Genomic DNA, 20,184 nt, shown 5'->3' with positions numbered 1-20,184 from the left:
GTATGATGATATATAACGTCGGTATATGATTTTTTTTAGAGGGAAAGTACCAATCAAAAAATTAGTATCATCATTTAGTATGTATTTATTTTTGAGACACACAAGTACGATCATTCAGCAATATACAGAAGTAGATTCGTATTAAGTTTCCAAGTTTTCGTCTCATCTGCAGTTTGTCACGATAAAAAAAAAAAATAACAAATCAACCACTTCAAACCCTTAAATCAATCTTTCACAATATTCAGCACTGCTTGAGCATTGAATACTTTTACGGAAGTGTCTACGATGATGAATATGTACAATGGGCAAGTGACTTGTGATAGTATTTCTGAAGACTACAATTATGGGACTTCTGCGGCCTGCACATAGGCTTACCTTAAATTATTAAAAAACAATATCACACAGATTAACTTACGTCGAGAATTTTCTAGGCCATAGCTGGTGGCACTCATTCACAGAAAATCTAACTCGCCTGTATAACCTTGATGAATAATAATCTGAATCATATACTAATGCACCACAGTCTAGGCATATACGTGTTTATGAGCTAGGCCAATTAAGTAGGATAGCTAGGCTACACAATTTTAAGTATTTACATACATACATACATTTAGTTCACACGACAACGATTAGTCTTAAAATTGCTCGAAAACGATATGCTATACCAAGGCTACAAAGGTAATAGTCGCGCACACACACACACACACACACACACACACAATATATATAAAAGTTTATCTACAACGTGATCACATTAATACTGGTGAAGCCCAGCGCTGATTCTTTGAGTAACGTTAATACCTAATTTTGAGACTGTCAAACTGTAACCCAGTTCTACAATTGTTATCATACATTGCAGAATCAATTGCGCTGATTTATTTTAGCATGATGCTTTCATCTTTCCAGCTAATTTTATCGACGATTTGCAGCGCTTATCCTTATCTCCTGCGCTACGAACAGTTGTCGACGAATGAAGCACTTGATCTGCTTGCAATTTCAGCGAACTCCTGTCTGCCGGCTGAGCACAGTTTGCTTGAAAAGTCCGTTTCTCTTTTCCTGTTGGAAAATATTACAATACGTGACAGATTGATATGCGTAATAATAAAAAGTATGCCTGAAAAACGAGTAAAAAATGATAAGAAAAATGACAGCGATATCGAGATAAAATTCACTCACCCTCTCCCAGGAAGTTCCATAATATCAACGGCGACGCTGTTGACATAGAGGCGATCGTTGCACCAGAAAAAGCACAAGGAACGCGGCTGCAGCACGTCCATGTCGTATTCCCACGAAAGCTCAACGCGTCTTATTTTTCCGATATCTCCACTCGCACCTCCGGTGTGCGAGACCACCATTCTCGCCGTTGTACCATGCTCAAGCTTCATGTACCCGCTAAAATTTTACGAGATGGTTAATCGAACTGTGGCTAAATGTTGAAATTTGAAAAATGTTCTAGGCAAACTGGTAGAAATCCATTACAGATTCCCGTACCTTTCGTGAGAAAACTCGAATGGATTTAATTATGGATTAATATGCGAGTGCTTCTGAAGGTATTTGATATGATGAGTTTTTCAACTGCTCATTAAAAATATTAAAGGGGTTAACAAAAGCGCCTAATTATTTCCACTGAAAACGATCGTTTCGACGTATACCTTGGGGTAAGGTCCAAGTTGCGGATTACACCGTTATCAGCGTGGAGAGTTGCTTTCATGAAGCCCTGGACCCAGCTTTCAGCTGTTGAAGGTCTCGCGAGGTCGATGGTAATTCTGTAATGTTTTCCTGCGAGCAGACAAGGGATAGTTTAGATTAAACGTGATTGAACATATTGCTCGGAATCCAAAGTTTCCAACGACATTCTAAGTGATTATCAGACACTAGAATTATAAAGCTTCGCTAAGTTTGTTAACTGTCAACTGGATTAAAATGGTAATACTGTTGACATTGACAATTAGTATAGTGATTAATAAAAAAAGATGAAGCTTGACTTTGAAACACAAGCTCTCTAAGTATTTACTCGTCTTGACACTGTTAGACCTTATATTACTCTCCGAATGCCGCATTCAGATATTCAAATATTGTGCTGAAGCCGGAATGGATGTGAAGTGGCCAGCTCACCGGTTTCATGGTTACGAAATGTCAACACTCACTGCAGTAAGGTTCTTCCTTGCCGGTAGTGAAGAAGAATCTTGAACCGAGAAGCGGTGTGGTGTCGTCCTGATCTTGACTCTGGTGCCTAAGAAGCGCCGGACTCTTGTCAGCATGATATCCCATCACAGCGCAGCTGAGGCTACTGTTACTTTTGCAGGAAAAGCATTCGCCTCGCATAAAGCTCGAGAAGCTGCCGCATTCGTGAGCAACATATTGACACTTGGAGTTGATGCTTTCGGTGAAGAGTTTGATAGCACGTACGTGATTGCACGCTACCAGGACTCTGGAGGCCTCTTCGAGTCCTTCGCGGATTAGAGTAAGAGGCAAGGACGGAGTAGTTTCGCTGAGGTCAGTGCAGCCAGGCTGCTCCTTTCCGTTGTTGGGATAAAAGTCCAGGTGCCCACAGGGCTGGCTCATTCCATATCCTGGAATACCTTGGGGAAGAAGAGCTGGTCAGTCGAGTTATTTATTACCACATTTTAAGGAGAAGGGAGGCGTCGATTTTTCATTCATAATATTCACCTAGGAAGAATATGTTCTTTCCGTCCGTGTGGATTACGTCGACCAGCTTAGCGTCCGAGGGATCGAGGCGCAAGTGATTTGGCATTCCCTGAAAGTAGGGCTCGGCTGGATCCAGTCCAGTTATACGGCTGATCTTCCCGGCTAATTTTTCGCCTGCGTAGCCCGCAGTGTGGGCTCCAAGGCTGTGTCCGATAAGGTGAACGTTCTCCAAATCGAGTCCATAGTTTGTCTGGAAGTGGATTATCGTGAAATCATCGTTATTTCAAGGGTGCATTCGTTCCATGTCCCTGAGAAATTATAACACGGGGCTTTTGACTTACCTGGAGATGAGTGACGAGATGTGCTATTTCAAGGCCAACCAGTCTAGTGTTGGCTGTTGCTTGGGTGTAGAGCGGAAGGCTGCCACCCGCCCAGTCCACTATTATCACGTTGTAGTCGGAATGCTTAAGAAGCTCGTTTCGCATCTCCTGTTATCAGCATATTAAAGAACTCGTTGAACTACGATAGATGTGCAAATAATTACGTTATGGAAATAGTCACACCACTTCTAATCTCATTGGGCAAACTAAAAATTTGGCCGAGGTTATTTCTGAAGTTGTTTACTTAATAGCTAATTAGGTTAGATTTAAACGTTTTGTGTGAAATCATCATCCGCTTGGAATGACAATAAAACGAAACGCAGTTTTCGTATCGGTATATGATGTTTAAAAATCGTGAATAATAACATTAGGCGAAACGCAAGTCAGCTTAAGTTACTAAAATGTATTCAAACGAGTTGCGCAGGTAGTAATTAGTTGAATTATACTATTTCTGACTGATTGCATCAAGGTAAAACGAAGTAAAGAGCCGTATTTATACGTGTGGTTCCGCAGTATACTACTCACAGATTATACAGATAGTTCAAAGATTGGTTACGCGCAGAACCGCGTTGAATTGGTTAATACTGTTATTCTTTGAAAACATTGGGCTGCGAGATGCTGATGTATAATGTATAAGATTGAAGATTCGAGGTGGTTAACGCAACTATGCTGGTATTTTTAGTATTCTTCAATCGGCGCGTATAGCTTATTACTTTTAAATTAAGGTAATAAAATTTCTTACTCACCTTCACCCAATTGCTTAGCGGCGTGTCTATGAATCCGTGTATAATGAACTTAGTCTCACGCTTTGGGTCAAAGTTTGAACGTTTGATGGATTTGTCTTTACTTGCAATCAAGACTTGGCCCTGAGAAGGAGGATTGAAATTAGGTAAATCGCCGTATGATTGTCGGGCTAGTGATGAAACTTACCTCCGTTGGGTTCGCTTTGGTATAAAGAATGAATCTAGTGTTGATAACTTCCCTGGGGAGTGGGAATACGTTGAAAGGTCTGTGAAGCAGGTGGTACCAGCTCCTGGTGATGTTCAGACAGCCAAGATCCTCGTAACACCGTGTCTCATTTTCAACTGTAATTCGGCAATCACGGGAAGCGTTACACGTCTGTTAAAAGCATCGTACTCACATTTCAACGTGCGATTTGTTGTTACTCACAAAGTAGCCAAGGGATGTTGACCTCAATGCGATCACTGCGCGCCCATTGCCACGGGTCCAGGATTCCGGCGTGGCAAATCGTGGGCGCCAGAAAGAGTGCTAATGCCAAGACGAACGTCAACCCCATTGAATTCTCGTCAACTCGCTTCGGACCAGCAACGATCTTTTGCATACTGCAACCACAATTTTAACCTTACAGTTCGTGATGTTATTGTACCGACTATATACGATAACGCCGTGATTTTGTGCAGGTATATTAGATCGTAAGAATCGCTCCGGGATTGTATACCGATTCGCGACTGAATGATAACTGAATTATTATTTGTCGAAGTTGTTATTAAAGTTTTGGCTATTTATCAGCAAACGCGAATAGAGAAGGGATTGCGTTATGTATTATCGAATGGGGAATTTAGTCGACCTTCGTACAAAACATTATATTTGTATCATATATTTATACGTTCCGATCCGGAGGCTGCGAGTCGAGATTCGAAGGACGTGGTAACGAACACAGTTACTTCACGTTTTATATACATATATGTACTTGAATCATCACGGGCCATAATTACTTTCATCGGTCAGTGGTGCCGCAATGTCTTTTCCTCTCCATAGCTGTTCATTGCAGTATAAATTCCAAAATGTTTCTGCTCAAATGCGTTAAGAATTTGTGAGAATTTTTATAAGCAATATCCGCATGAGCTTACCCTTATGCAATTCCTTATAATAACTCTGATAAAAAAGAGTTCGGATGGTCGGTACAAGATAATATCTGATGTTCTTAAAGTTACACTGATAATAATTACCAAATATTTCAACTACATATACTTATAATGCACGTTAGTTTGAACCGGTAAGCTGCATTAGTATTTTAATATGTTCACAAAGATGGATTGTTATCTCGGTATTGTATAATGACGTCCTTGTAATTCGTATTGAATTACAATTTTTTTGAAACCCGTTTGCCTGCATTCAGAAAATAGAGGTGAGCGCAGATTTGAAAAATTTGAAGGACGATTTTGAATACTTGAACAATCCGTTGCTTTTCAGTGTATAGTAGATATAGATAGAATTGCTGTAGAACAGTCAAGCGTTGGAGAAAATCTTCAGAAATTTTTCTCTGAAATGTATAAATACGCCAAGACATTGAGGATTTCATCATAGCCTCACATTGGGCAGCGTATTTTTCACCATGGGGCAGCTGCTCCTTTCTATTCTAAAATCGAGGACGAATTTTTAATTTCACCCAATTTCACTTTTTTCTTTTACGAATCTATAATTGGTATTGATTCGTTTAACGCTGACTTGCCGCAGCGCGGTTTCACGATTGTATAACACGCAGTTTGAAACCTGCGACATCACGTCGCATATATTATTATAATATAGCGAGAAAAAGTTGTTTCCTCAAATGACGTCATTGCCTATTTCATAATTTCGGTAGTTTGATTTTGGGGACCTTTACTCATTATCTAACAGCACCCCAGCTACGACAACTGTTTGACGTTTCACAGGCCATTGACTCTAATCTCCAAGGCATACGTTATACGAACACTTCTGCGTTACGAAATTACCGTCCGTTTCCTGCTGAGGTCGGACTCTCGATAGACGACCTCACCGACGTCAATTATTCAATTTCAAAAGTGGTTTAAAAGGTTCCCAATTTGTTTGTCTTCAAGGAAATTTAGTCCACGTTGCGGTTCACCTCGAGCACAAGTTCGAATGACGCTACTCGAGATTTGCACGGGTATACGCTTGCCGGTGAAAGGATTTCCGTTTTGGACTGTGTAGGTACATCGTTTATAGGATACCTACTGGCGCGTCACGCTGTATCGAATTTTAAACGAGCCGTTCGGGGTGTCGGGGGGTTAAATCTAGAAAGTTCCATATACCGCACAAATACACTTCCGAAGGAATAAATGCTCTATTTCTCGACTCGATTTCCCCGGCTGATTTACTGTCATCGCTACTGTATAATATTTCTAGGTCAGAATCCTAGTTTATGTCGTAATTCAGGTCAATGCTGGTGTAATGCGATATACTCGGGAAAAGCGATCGAATGTCGTAAATTCGGTATCTATACAGACCTCCGGCACTTATATGAGACTTAATATCATCACTGACCGAAAATTCGTGTAGACGACGATGTTCTACGGGCTAACGATTAAACTGAACTCTCTTCAGACGAGCAATGCTCATCTTTATATAACGAACATATCGCGGACCTTAAGATGGAACGAGTGTGATTCTACATATGTTTCACCACACATCCAAAGACAAGTGAGGCCGTCTCAATTTCCTTCGCGTTTTTACAAAACAAAGCTGCAATTAAGTAAAATTCAAGAACTTGTTGAACATAAGATACTTGCACGCTAGCGAACAGCTATATGAGATGACCATATGTGGATGTGGAGAAGAGGTTTGCAGTAACCGAGGTTATCATCCCCTAAAACTATATGCAATCGTGTATCGTTTAATTTAGGATACACTTAATGTATGACTCGTTCGTTGCGATTCAAGATTTTTACAACCGCAATGCGGAGGCTTCGGATCGCGGAATGGCCGAGCAGCTTTTGAGTTGTCGGACAGGAATATCAGGCGAGACCCAAGTTTGTGTTACGGCAGTTTGTTGTTCAAGTTATGTCACGAGAAATTCCTTCAGCACAATTTCTCGCGGTCATTTCTCGTTCTGGATCTCGCGGCGCCAAACTTGCCTCACCTTCGCGGCAGCTCCTGCAGTTCTATATAATGCCTATACAAAATAACGCGGAGGCGAAGTCTTGGGTGAAAGCCACGGCTACTCTCTCTGTCTTTTATTCTGCAGCCAGAGGCAATAGGCACACGCACGTTATTCCTTTCCTTGATTTACAAGCCTGGACAGCGCGAATCAGCCGCGGTCTCTTCGGCGTAGAGCTCGTAGGACATATCGTTGAAAAGTTTTTAAAAAACTAGTCGCGAAATTTAGTTACAGTAATACTTAGTTGCCAGATTTGAGGTGCGGCGATACACGTCGCATAACAATTGCGACCCAGGTATTTTTCGTTCAGTGGAATTGCCCGCTTGCAGACGGCCTTCGCGGGTTTTCACTTGGTGCACGACGACCAAGAGAAAAAGAGAGAGGTGCAGAGAAGCATCGCGGTGTTCACTAATTCATGGAAGTTTTGTATCGACTGCGTTATGCAATCGCTGCGGTTTACCAAAAGCGTCGAGATTTATCTTCTTCAAAAGTCGGTAATTATCGATAAAAATAAAAAAAGTAAAAAATTCGTTCCAATTTAATTCTACATATACAAGAGAACCACCAAAATTTATATCAATATTATGTGTACAATAATGGAATAAACAGTTTTTGTACGGTGTACCGAAATTTTTTTCAATTAGTGCTAATTGATGAGGTGTCGCGTAAAAAATATGGATTTTAGTTTGCCTTTCTAATAAAACTCGGCGTTCCTGACCTCGATGTCTCCGTTTTTCTCATTAGTAACACACTTCATGTCACCATTGTGGAAATTCTGATGGAATTAATATTTTTATACCATCGTTGTAAAAGGCGTAAACGGACGATCAGAAGCATCGCAGTGCTGCAAGTGACGCGATAAAAGTATTCAAATACTATGCCGATGATAACTATGTGCTTCCCACGTGGTTTGTAATTCGACGTGACATAATACTTAGTATCTTATAACCGACACAGATGGTGACACGTATAATATAGGCGTTGAATTGCATAACAATTCATTGAATCGGTTGAGTACGTTCTCGCCGGCACGATGCTAGTGTTATATACAATTTGTCATCGCGAAATACTGACTTATAAAGTAAATCGTCAAGGCTCTCAACGGCAGGCTGTTGCAGCAGCCACGTGCTCTTTTTGCCAAGTATCGGCCATTATCCAGCAGTAATTGTTTTTCAAATATTTTGTAACCACGCCGATAATAGGTGTAGCCGATTGCACGCGAGCAGGGCACGTCCACTGTGCCACATTCACGCCGCTGTTACTTCATCTTCTCGCATTCTGTGCCGATGAAGAAGAAAAAAAGAAAGAGAGAAAACTGTTGCAGAGAACCATACATCAAGCGTGATCTCTAAAATTGTAAATAATAAAGCCCTTAAACTCAAATTACTCCAAGTGCTTTCATTTTATCTAAAAAATAAAAAAATAAAAAAGGAACTTCTACGAATAGAGATGATTTCAGATCGTCCAAGCTGTATCGCCCCCTTGATGATTTAATAAGCCCTATAGTATGTACATAACTGTAAAATATATTGTTTTGATCAGGCCACGATTGCGATATCAATTGCAGGCGACGATTGTTTGGTTACTGAAATTGCGAAATTGGCCATGGGGCTAGTGGTACCGTAATAGAATTAAAGCTATAGTATCTGATACCAACATTAGCGAAGAGTATTTGATTGGTTTTTAATTGTATTTTACTCTGATGACGCCAAATCTGACCTTCAACTATATCCGAGTGCCATACGTTGTTCAAGCAAGCATGAAGCGGTTATTACTTTGGACTTACAAAATTGTTATGAAAATTGTCCACTTATTAATGGATCATGTGATATCAAAATTCGAATTGCCTTGTGTGTCATAAATCCGTGAGAACTATGGTGCGAGCAATTGATCGTATATATATCAGAGATAAGAAATGGTGATAATCGAGCTTTCCTGTTTCAATTTTCAGTTCCAAAGTCATCTCCATGCGCTCAGAGCACGATGTTTGCAGCAAATTGAACGCGTTAAATTTCGCTGCGTCCCAACTATAGGTTTGATAAGCCATTTAGGTACTAAACGTGACTACAAGAATTCAAATCCCTTTGAAAACTTCTGTGCACGATCGGTTTTTCAACCATGAGTCAATTAAAGCAGCTCACTTATACCCGTGGAAAGTCATGCACACGTTTCGCACTTTGCAGTTAAACGGAGTTCTTTCACTTTTCATTGGATCTGTATTTGCGATCGGGCGATGGCTGGCTGACTATCTCGAAATTCCACTTCCTCGACATACTATAGCAAAGACAACGTTCAGGTATCACGTCTGTGCCAGTGGGACTCTGTAAATCGGTACCACACACGCGGTCTACCTATAGACGGTTCAATTATGATAATATCAAACATTAACGCGAACAGCTATAATACACACGAGTTCTTCGTTCATTAGCCACACACCTACACCTGCAACAGCCAGGATGTGGGACAAGATAAATGCTCATTATATTATACTTTTCACTGCAGTATCGTACCTACAGCCCCAGGTTGATTTCTATAACCCGTTCTCCTATGGCTGCGTCTCAAAGCTGTCAACAAGTACCTACCTTATACCTAGACCTCAACGACCTTGCTCTGTAATTACTTCGTATAATAACTTCAAGCTCGGGAAATCCAACGTCTAACTATTTGTAACCGATGTTTTCAAACCATGTAGTTGGTAATTGAGCGCGTTATATCGCGGCGAATCATCTCCCCTACAGCCCCAAGAGCGGAAAGTTATCGAGCGGCTGCTGCAACGTTGCAAGAAAGAAGCTGCTCGCTTCGAACTGACAAGGATTTTTCTTGCGCTCCGTTCGCCGGGTCGTCGGCTTCGCTTTCATATTGCTATTTACGCTCGCATGGAATCGCCGCAAGCGCATGCATAATGCGTAAACTGATAATGAGGATGAAATGAATGATCGTACGCGATAAATTCTGTAGTGTAGCTACAAAGTAGTCACAATTATTCATAATGCATGTTCATTACACATGTATATATCCCGCAAATAAATACTGCAGTGGAATGGTGCACGTATAATCAAAGGTACTTGTGCATACAAAAACCCGCGCAAAGCGGGAAGCAAAGAACCGTAGGCGAGTGTAAATAGCATGCATTACGCCTGATTATACGTGAGATGATTTAAGGTTGCGGCGAATTACGGTTAGAGACCAGGAAGTCACGTTTGCACAGAGTTTAGTGCATTAATCGTTCTATTCATGCCTGCATTTAACGGTTAATGGAAAACATCCAGTCACTCTTCATGGATACCTACATGGATTGCTGCATAAAGGAGAGTTGTGCGTTCATAGAATGATAGTAGGTATGTACAATACCGTCACAACAAGTTCGCCTTTATTGTACACACGAAGGAGACAAAGCTTTCAGAGATTAACCCATAATATACGTGTACTTGATTCAGCACGCAACGTCGAAAGGTCAACGGAAGTTACAAATTCCGTCATATAGTGTGCACTGAAGAATAAAGGGATGTAGTCACTGTGGAGTGCAAAAAATGATCTCCGGCCGACCATTCATTCGATCGTTAAATGTGGAACACTTGACATCGATGTTGAATAAATTGCAGAGATAGATGTCTAGCTGTAATTTGCACTGCAGTTATATTACAATTTACAGTACGTTGAATCGTTCGATGAGGTGCGAAACTTAGTACGTTTAATCTAAGTAGGTTGGTCAGGCACATTCCATGAATAATTATCACCATTCCATATTCATGACCCGTAACTTCAGTCACGCACTGTATACGGCACACTCACCTTCGCACCTTGTACACAATATATGTATAGATGTATAATAGGCAGGTATACATAGAGTTTTCGCAAATGAATGAACTTTGAAATTGGTCCAACGATATCTACAACGAAGGATTTCTCACATCTGTACTTACTAAGAGAAGAACAAAATACGCGTGAAATTGGCACAAAAGTCACGACTTGTGTTCTTTTGGCCAAACACTCTTTCCTGACAAATATCGAACCTTTCCTTTCCAAGAGTCACGCGCGTTCTCCGATTCGACATTCATTCCGACAAATTCCTGCCTCGATATTGGGGAAACTTTATAACTGTATACAATTAGTGTATAGGTATATATATATATTACAATGTCTACTCTGCGTTTTGAATTGTGTTCAAGTTGTTTCTGGAAATCTGATTCACTCGAGTTGGATTTAAACGTTCGTTGATTCTTTCCTGTTTCCCTGACAGAAATTAGGCTTTTTTCTCACTTTCCGCTTCGGCAAATCGTATTTCGCAACACTTTTTTTCTATGCTTTTAATAACGTTGAAATTAAATTGTTTGTTAATAGAAAGTAGAAGGTTAAATCTACTAAAAGACATGAAGTTTTCGTTAGCATGCGTATTTACATTTTTACCGTGAAAACCATTATCATCTGTATAAATAAAAACTGTCAAGTGCCAAAAAATGTTTTCGAAACTTCCGAGCGAGCGGATAGCGAGGTAGAAAAAACAAGAACGGATAGTCTCAAGATATTCACCATAGTTTGAATAATTTAAAGTTTGCATTCAACACCATGTTTCGCGAAATTTTCAAGAATAACTGTAAGTAAGTGCTGAAATTGCTCGAGATTTCACTGGCTTTTTCATTATGCCAAAAAACAAAAAAAAATCGCCTTTTCAGACAAAACTTTCCACCCTCTGTCCGTTCTGACTTCCGGTAAAATGAAAACTCATAAATTTCAACGAGCGCCGGATGTGTTTTCGTAATTTTAGCAGAGATCTGCTTCAAGGGGCAAGGATTTCATAAACCAATTTCGTTTCACGGACAGCTCGAATCGGTTGTTTGTTCCATCGTCGGCAGGCGCCACATATGTTTTAATCGAAAGTGGTCGGAATCTGGGCGAGAAGCAAAAGAGGGGGAGGCGGACTGGCCCGCAGACATTTCACCAGGTAACCAAGTCGCTGTTAAATAATTATTATTTGAAAAGGGAGAGTGAGAAGGTGTACCTTCGTGACGGGGCCCAGCCATGGCAAGGAGTTAAGAACTGTCCCAGATTCCGCGTCCTTCCCGGCGGCAATGCTGTTTCGCTTCCTGTACTGCCACTATACCGATGCATGTGTACACTGACTACACACACTACACACTACACACCGTAAAACGCGTGTCGCGCCATCGACAGACTCAAACTTCTTGGACAAGTTTGCTCGTCGGATTGAACGCGGGGAAATTATTTGCCGGACGCAAACACCGTACACATCGCGAAATTTTGTACCTGTAAAATTAATTGAATATAAACTCGATTGATTTCTTTTGTATAAACTGGTAAAATATATATATATATATATATGATAAGCTGTAGTGTAGTAATTACTGCAGGCGGTTAAACTTCCGGTAAATATTTAATATCATGAGCATGTTATGTTATATACCTGCATTTAGCCACTAAACCCAGAATGCACTTTTCTCTTTTCCTCTTTAAAAAAAGTAATAATTTATGAATTATTAGCGATAGCTCAGTTGGTTGTAATTAGCTTAAATTGCAGTGTAATTTATTGTCCCCAAAGTCTCGACGTTTGAACCTACATGCAGTCGATTAACCTAACGAGTCGTAGCTGCAGTTATTCGTTCGCGATTCACGAGGGAAATAAATTAAGAATGTAAGTACTTGTGGAGAAAGGTTCAAGTGGATGGATCAACGCACTTCCTACATGCTCGTCCGTCTATAATCCAGGCAGTCACTACATTGGCGGGTATAATTAGGTAGGAAGCGTGACCCAAGTATGAAGTACGTTATACGCTTTTGCCATTATTACATTACGAAGAAATCCTACTGGGATCGTTCGCATCAAGCATATGGTGCGTTTTACCTGTATGAGATATAATAATAATTTTTGCACGCAAGATCCAACTTCTTCAAGTTGCACTTCAAGTATTTATCAAAACATTATATTCAGAAACCATGAAGACGTCTTTAAAAAAATAAAAAACGCAAATAAAAATTAACAGGTTTATAAGCAAAAGCTTGGATATCAATGCATCGATTCAAATCACTTCAAAATGTTTGAAAATTTGGTAGATTCGTTTACTTTCACTCTGTGAATACTGATTTTATTCACAAGATTATTTTGTAGAAATTTATAGAGATACTTTTTTCTATAGGTAAGCCTTTAGTTTATTCCTAGTTCCAGTATTTTCTATTTTTTTTAAATATTTGCGAAGTGCTATTCGTGACTTCCTAATATAATAATTTTGCAAATACCCGATGTACGACTATCTCGTGATGAAATTAATAAAACGTATCGATTTTTGACAAAGCAACCTAATATTCGAGATAACTTTGAATCGGCACAAGTGTAAGAAGCATATGCTCTCATATCATATATGTCTATATAGTGCTCCTTATACCTTAGGTTCATCACTTTAGAGAAGAAAAGAAAATTAGTCTCCTCATGCGCGAGAATCTGCGAAGTCATCTCGATTACCTCGCGTAGCATGCTCGTAGATTTTGTATTTGTTTTTTTTTCTAGTCATTTTATTACCTTTTTTGCTATATTTATTTTCTTTTCTCTTTATCTCTTTCTCTCTCTCTCTCGCGCTCTTTCTTCGTTGCGTAAGAACGATCGAGCACCTTTCTCCCCTGTTTTCTTCCTCCAACGTATATAGGTATAGAGTAGTTCATTCGTTGTGCAACGCACGAACGTAAATTTGCCTTCGTGAACAGAGAGGTAAGAATATAAACTTCGTGCAATATTATAGACATCAGCGTACGAATAAAGCTCTCTTTTTTTTCCGTTATTATTTTTTACACTTTTTTCATACGTATGAAACATTGACGATTGCCCGATTGTTATTAATTATTTTACGTTCGCTGTGCTCTGTGAAAAACAAGGAGAGAAAAAAAAAACATACAAGGACAAATAAATTGGAGAAAAAACGCAGGCACACGTTTAACGCATTCCGTCATTAACGGTTATGCTCATGTCTATAATAAGATTCGGTCTTATAATTATAAGATTTTATCATTCATCGCATAAACGACGCTTCGATTACTTCCTCGTTATGACATATATTTATAAATAAAAAACTATACCGATCTTTTTTCGTGCTGACGAATGCGTGAACACATAATTCGAGTCCCTAATTACGCTACGCTATGATGATCGGATCAGGAAACGATTACGTAATCGCACAAAGCCGCAGCAGTTGTATTACGCTGCATAAGTTGAATCCTCACTTTCTGCGGTAAACTGACCGCGGTCAACTTTTTCTTTTCTTTTTTTCCCTGTAACTATCTGCAATGAAATTACCGCGATATTTCGTAATAAGTGGATATGCGAGTTCCAGATTTCATCCCTCCCATGACATCTTGTACAGTAACTTCTGGTTCGATTTGAAATTTAATTCTTTTGTTCGCTCATTCAGTTCCGTTGATTTCTGTGTTATACACGTTGAGGACTAAAAAAATTTTAACAATTATTCTCACGCGCAGGCCGCTTTTGCATTATGCAATGTGTATAATAAGTTAATGGCGCGAGAACGCGCTAGACTTTTCAAAATCCCAACACGTATTTCTTTACGAGGCTTGTATTTTACGTTCTTGTTCGTTGTCATCATTATTCTCGCATTTTAAATTGTGGGTTTCGTCTATTTGCATTTATTAGTTATTCGATAATTGTTTTCCTCAAAGAAATGACTGAAAAACGTTTCACCTTCAAATTTATAATAATAAATATTTTTAATACACAAGAAATTCGGATTCAGTCAAAAAGTAAATCACGTTACGTGTCTCAGACTTATTTTAGACTACCTCTTCTATCAAAAAATAGGCAATTCGATTCTCTTCGTGATAACATACTTCTCACCAACACGAGTATTACTGTTCGCAAAATGTTTGCTCCTTAAAATCGTAACTTGGTGAACAAAAAGGCACTCAAACGTTCAGGAAGCAAATAATTATTGCTGCAATGTAATTTAATATTTCCGAAAAATCATAATTTCAAATGTCCAGCTCCAAGGAGATTGCAGAGCCTACTTGGTAATGGACTTTAAATTGTTAGTTTTTGTCGCTCGTATCTATGCCAGAGTAAATTTATCGCCAAATCGATAAACATGATGGCGATAGAACGAGTCTTTTGCATTTCACCTTGCTTGGACAAAAATTAACTGTGAATACTTTATAACAACTTTGCAACAATCCAGGTATTCGTTGAAAATGGAGGTTAAGATTTGCATAAGACAGTTTATAAATTTACTTATGCAATTACCACTCGAAAAAATACCTGCAAAAGCGATGGAAAAAAATTCAATTAGAGCTGTGCATATAGTCACAAAGATAACGGAATAAATCAAGTACAGTATTTTTGAATATTTTCAAATTTACATTCGGTAGCTGGTGTACATATCGATTATATCTCCTTGAACATTTAGGTAACTGTAAATCACAAAGCAATAAACGAATTGGCAAAAAGCGTTCTTAATCCAACTTTTCACATCTAAAATAATAAGATATTTGTAATTTCACACAATAAATTACTTCGAGTGACCGTGCACGGCGAAAGTTGTAATCCATATGTCCATATGATAAAATGCGTACAATATAATTTATCATCGAGCTTGATCGGATCAATGGGAAGTAACTTCCTTTCTGTTTCCTCGGCATGAGTTTGCGGCCGGGAGAGTTTCATCATAGTCATGGTCATTTGTACCATAATTTGCTGACTGTATTCAACTCTGCGAGCCAACGGATGCTGCAGCTTCCGGTTGCACTTTTATTACACGCTGACTTTGTTCGCTTCGTATAATTTCATCTTTAATTGTTTGGATTGTTTGATGTGACAAGTTAAACGCTTTCAGCGCTGAACTTTCACGGCAATCATTTTTCATATCCTCCACACTCTCGAATATTCTCGAAAAAGGTTTGTGTCTTGGCTAAGTGTCGATAACTGAGTCGGTATGGGATCTGTATCCATAATTCCTTGTAAAGTTACGGGTCGCGTTCGGTGGCCAAGTTAATGGTCACGAAGCATTCAGTCCTACACTTATATAGATGCCGGCTAATTCACAGCACCGGTTGTTGAAGGACGTCGGAGCGTCTGCTACCGGGGCCTTAAGCTTTCCATCGGCCTTTACACTGACCCACATACAAAGCAATAACTGACGCAGTGGCTAGCCGGGTATCACCACGTGGTCGTAAGGTATAGGTTATAAGCGCATGCAGGATTATATTAGTTAGGTGTTACATATATCGAGTATTTACTGCTTATACGCAGCTAATTCTCGGACGATTTTATTTTATAGAATAAAATTTTGCACATTCTTCCATTTGCACGAACTATCCTTATAGTCAAATTTGATGTAAAATATACAAACGCGGATTCCGTTACTCAATTAGTTTTTATATTTGATCTGGACAAATCAATCAAAAAGGTATAAGAATACTCGTTGTTCGATTGAAAAAGTTGTTGCATGGTTATTAAAGACCATTATGTACAATCTAACATTAGAGGTCCTGTTTCGTGTACATTCTGGTTGAAGTTATTCGAGCGAGCGTTCGAAACAATGGATTTAAGCGTTGTACCGTGCAGATACTGACCGTTTCCATGATTCACAAGTATCGAGAAAACAAAAAAATAAACGGAATCCGTGTTTTACCTAATCGTGAAAAGTTTATTCATTCCGATCGTCGTAAATTGCTCTGCGGTAAGAGCACTAATCGTAATAATTATTTTAAATTGGATTTAAATTGAATAAAAGTGGGATTTTCTTGCGGTTATAAATTTACTTCTACAGTACTTAGAAAATTTTTTTTTCCACAAACATACGACCACTTTGTTAGCGTTATTAGTTATGCCTGGCACAGTTTAATGCTTCTCTGAAGACAGCCCTGATGATAACGTTATACGCTGCCTCCAGCTTGATCAATGGCGTGTTGTAACGTATAATCAGTGAAAACATAATACTCTCGATTGCGTATGTTCGATAATAATTGAAAATTTTCATTCAAATACATAAACCTCTACTTAGACATGTGCTGTGCCACGAATGTCTGCGAAACTAAACGCGCATCTCAGGATTTGCTTCGATCAATACCTTTTCCACATGATTATTAAAGTGACACATATCGTGAAAAAGTGATTGCATAATTATGCAATAACAGCGACAGAAAAATCAATCGAATCGGTGACTCGAGAATCTATGCGAATGTTTAATTAATTGAGGTGTGGAAAGTAACGGGTACGCGTCATGATATTTGTCAACGCCGATCATTGCCGGAAGCAATTCCCGATGAATCGTCTCTCCGTATTTCGTTCGAAAATTTAACGACTTAGCAGCTGATGTGTGGGTGCGATGCGTTTTCTCCACTGCAAGAGCCTAGCTCACTCGTGGAACCTCCGATGCGATGATCCGATCGCGGAAACAGCGTGTCTCAGCTTTTCCGCCGTATAGTAATTGCCGTAATCGAGATGCCGATGGCCCGGTTCAATTCTCATTAGTAATTCTGGAATGTGTGGGTATCGAACGGATAAATTAATTCTCGAAGCAGCCACCTGTCGTCTCTATGAGAGGTACGTTCGGTGAACCAAGTTGACACAAGCAAACTACTTGTTATTTGTTATCCAAAAGAAACGCCACCTCCGGGCTTTTGGATACGCTTTGCTAACGTGTGAATAATTACCTCGAGAGCCGGACGCGGAAGCGCAAGTCTATACATATATACCCATACTATAATCCGTCCATCGCCATCACGCCATAACAACTATCTACTTACTAAACACGCGGGCATGTTTCTGCTAGTAACAACACTGCTGCAAGTCAGCATAACAATGCATTCTCGGTAAATTATTTTCATGTTATCTGCTTCGGAAGCACCTGTAATGGCGACAAAAATTTTATCTGCTGAGTGGAAAGAAAGTTTTCAAAAAAAGTTTTCATCACATTTTCTCGCGTTATCACACATGATCACGTCACTACAGTACAACTGCAACGACGACAAAATTTATTACGTTATCTAGCTGAAGACGATTTTTGACCAGCACGACGCGCCGCTGTAGATCAGGCTAATTTCTATTTCTTCTTCGTTTTACGACTTTTTTTTTGTATTACTCATTAGTCAACTTTTGAATAATTAGTAGGTCGGACAAATCGTTACGTGTATTCATACCGATAAAGTGTTATTATCGTTTCTTTCCCTCCTTTTTATTTTTTCTTTATTACTATCGTCATATTTATCATATTTGAAATTTATTTTCTTACAGAAGATAAATTTGTAAATTATCATTATAAGTAAATGAGAAAGCAAGAGTGAACTGACATTTCCATGTAACACACAGCTATAATTAGCATCTTGCAGAATGATCGGTAAACCGTCTTATTTCATTACAAATGTAGCCGTAGTAAAATTTTAACGCGCATTCCTTGCAACTGTAATTTTCACCGCATCGAATTACGTATCGAATTACGTAAGGTGTAAATAACAGGTGGAGATATAAACAAGAAACACTTCCACCGGATTACTGCTTTAATCACCGAAAAATTAATCACTTCTTTATACAATGAAACGCAATTACTTGATTACCGCAAGTTTGTCATTAATTATGTGTATACGACTTTCAGGTATGTGTGAAACGAGTTTCTGCACCGTACGCCGATCCTCGATTACGCGAACATCACACATTTCCTACGTTACTACTCGCTACAGGCTTCCCTATCATTTCCCCAACACACAACGACTACACGCAAGTATTACATACATACAGGGTATGCACGAGGGATATATACACACATATATATATATATACGAGTAACCTATAGCCTTGCTCGTGGAGAAAGTCTAGCAGTTCGTATAGGCACCTGTAATCCTGCACGCTTTGACTCTACCTATATGCACTCAAAAAATTATACGCATGCTTAGGCAGGTGTGCATGTGCGTGTGCTTAAATCACTTTTTACCGGTTGAATTCATATGGGAATCGGAGTTGCATCAGGAATATTTTAAACGATGCTGATTTGATATCATCTCTGATCGTTAAGATTCGGAATCCTGCGGACGGACAAAGTTCGAAACATAACATTTGGAACAAGACTTGAGGATTCTGGGATTTTACGATCACAAGCAACGACCGGTTGGTTGATAAACACGCGCGGATGTAGCCACGTGACCATAATAAATTATGAATATAACAAATGAAGTAAGAGGAGGGTTGTAAATTATTTTCACCTAGATAATGAATAATAAATATTCTGCGACAAATGACAATGGATTACTATGGTGCAGGAAGACATGTGCAGATCACGAACTCCGGATAGGTTTTTTTGGTCTATGTATATTAGGGTGATTGTTGAATGTTTTTTTTTTTGGGTTTCAATATTGGATGTTCGTAGATTGGCTTCAAATATTAAAAAAAAAAAAAAAAAAAAAACGAATCTCTAATTTTTTCACATCTTCATTACGAGCTCTGAGTCTACTTGCTGGCCTTGTTTTTGTACTGAATTCTTGAGCAATAGAATGGAATTCCCCACAAATGTTCTTTCCGTACAATCGAAAATAACGGTGATTCGAAACTCAAGGAATGTTGAAAAAAAAATGTACAAAATACGATGTTACGTAGCTTGAAAAATAATCAAAAAACAATATGCCAAATTAAAACACTCACGACTCGTACTGAATATACGATCTACAGGGAGACTAAGGACTGAGAACAAAATTCTGAAGAAATTAAAGAACAATTTTCTCTACATTTGGGGCTGATTTATTACCATCCAAAATGATCTTCCATTCAACGATCATCCTAATGTACATAGTATGCAGATACGTATAATGATCCGACTCACTTTTAGCCGCAGTCAAGCCTTCATCCCTCGGCCACAACGATGCCGAGATTAGTCAGGGGGCTGTCAGGAGCCTTTGATAAGCCGTATTGCGATGATAAAATCAATAATTATGTCACCCGCACTGTATATTGATGCTAGAAGCACGCCGTATTCATCGCTTGTATAAGTTCCGTGTATAAGTTTGTGACCGGCTGTAGCGAGGCGAAGCAGCGAACTGCTTTCGTAGAGAATCAAGAACCGACTTACCTACCTGGTGTCGACTCCCCCCGCTCAAAGGTAAAGGGGGGGCAGCTCGTGCAGAAGTGACGGGAAGTGTTTTACTCTGTTACCTGGGATCCATCCACCTTCTCCATTCCATCCATTTACATTCACAATCTCATCACAAATTACCTAATGTCAAAACGATAATTACACCCTGTGTACCCCTCTCCGT

General features: G+C 39.3%; 1 protein-coding gene across 2 annotated transcripts; it reads right to left on the bottom strand.

Moving 5' to 3' along the window:
* Nucleotides 1-178: 178 nt before the first annotated feature.
* On the bottom strand, nucleotides 179-19,966 carry LOC124409351 (pancreatic triacylglycerol lipase-like). Of its 2 annotated transcripts, none has more exons than XM_046886925.1 (10): nucleotides 19,752-19,966; nucleotides 4,200-4,372; nucleotides 3,960-4,114; nucleotides 3,776-3,895; nucleotides 2,991-3,137; nucleotides 2,671-2,899; nucleotides 2,148-2,597; nucleotides 1,653-1,779; nucleotides 1,177-1,392; nucleotides 179-1,056 (listed from the first exon to the last, which is right to left on the bottom strand). In XM_046886925.1, the coding sequence occupies exons 2-10, from the start codon at nucleotides 4,369-4,371 to the stop codon at nucleotides 951-953; spliced, it is 1,722 nt and encodes a 573-aa protein (XP_046742881.1). In that variant the 5' UTR covers nucleotide 4,372; nucleotides 19,752-19,966; the 3' UTR covers nucleotides 179-950. The 2 variants fall into 2 exon arrangements, with proteins under 2 accessions (XP_046742881.1, XP_046742882.1); XM_046886926.1 differs by having other exon boundaries at nucleotides 2,148-2,582.
* Nucleotides 19,967-20,184: the final 218 nt, after the last annotated feature.

Source organism: Diprion similis, chromosome 8, assembly GCF_021155765.1.
Source record: "Diprion similis isolate iyDipSimi1 chromosome 8, iyDipSimi1.1, whole genome shotgun sequence".
Taxonomy (NCBI): Eukaryota; Metazoa; Arthropoda; class Insecta; order Hymenoptera; family Diprionidae; genus Diprion; species Diprion similis.
The sequence above is the reverse complement of the archived record's forward strand: the minus strand, read 5'-3'. Positions and strand labels throughout refer to the sequence as shown.

Excerpts from the sequence above, each read along its gene's own strand:
- LOC124409351 (XM_046886925.1), bottom strand. The coding sequence starts at position 4,371 with ATGCAAAAGATCGTTGCTGGTCCGAAGCGAGTTGACGAGAATTCAATG. Across the intron at positions 3,138-3,775 it reads CGCTAAGCAATTGGGTGAAG|GAGATGCGAAACGAGCTTCT; the intron begins GTGAGTAAGAAA and ends TGCTGATAACAG. Across the intron at positions 2,900-2,990 it reads ATCTCGTCACTCATCTCCAG|ACAAACTATGGACTCGATTT; the intron begins GTAAGTCAAAAG and ends ATCCACTTCCAG.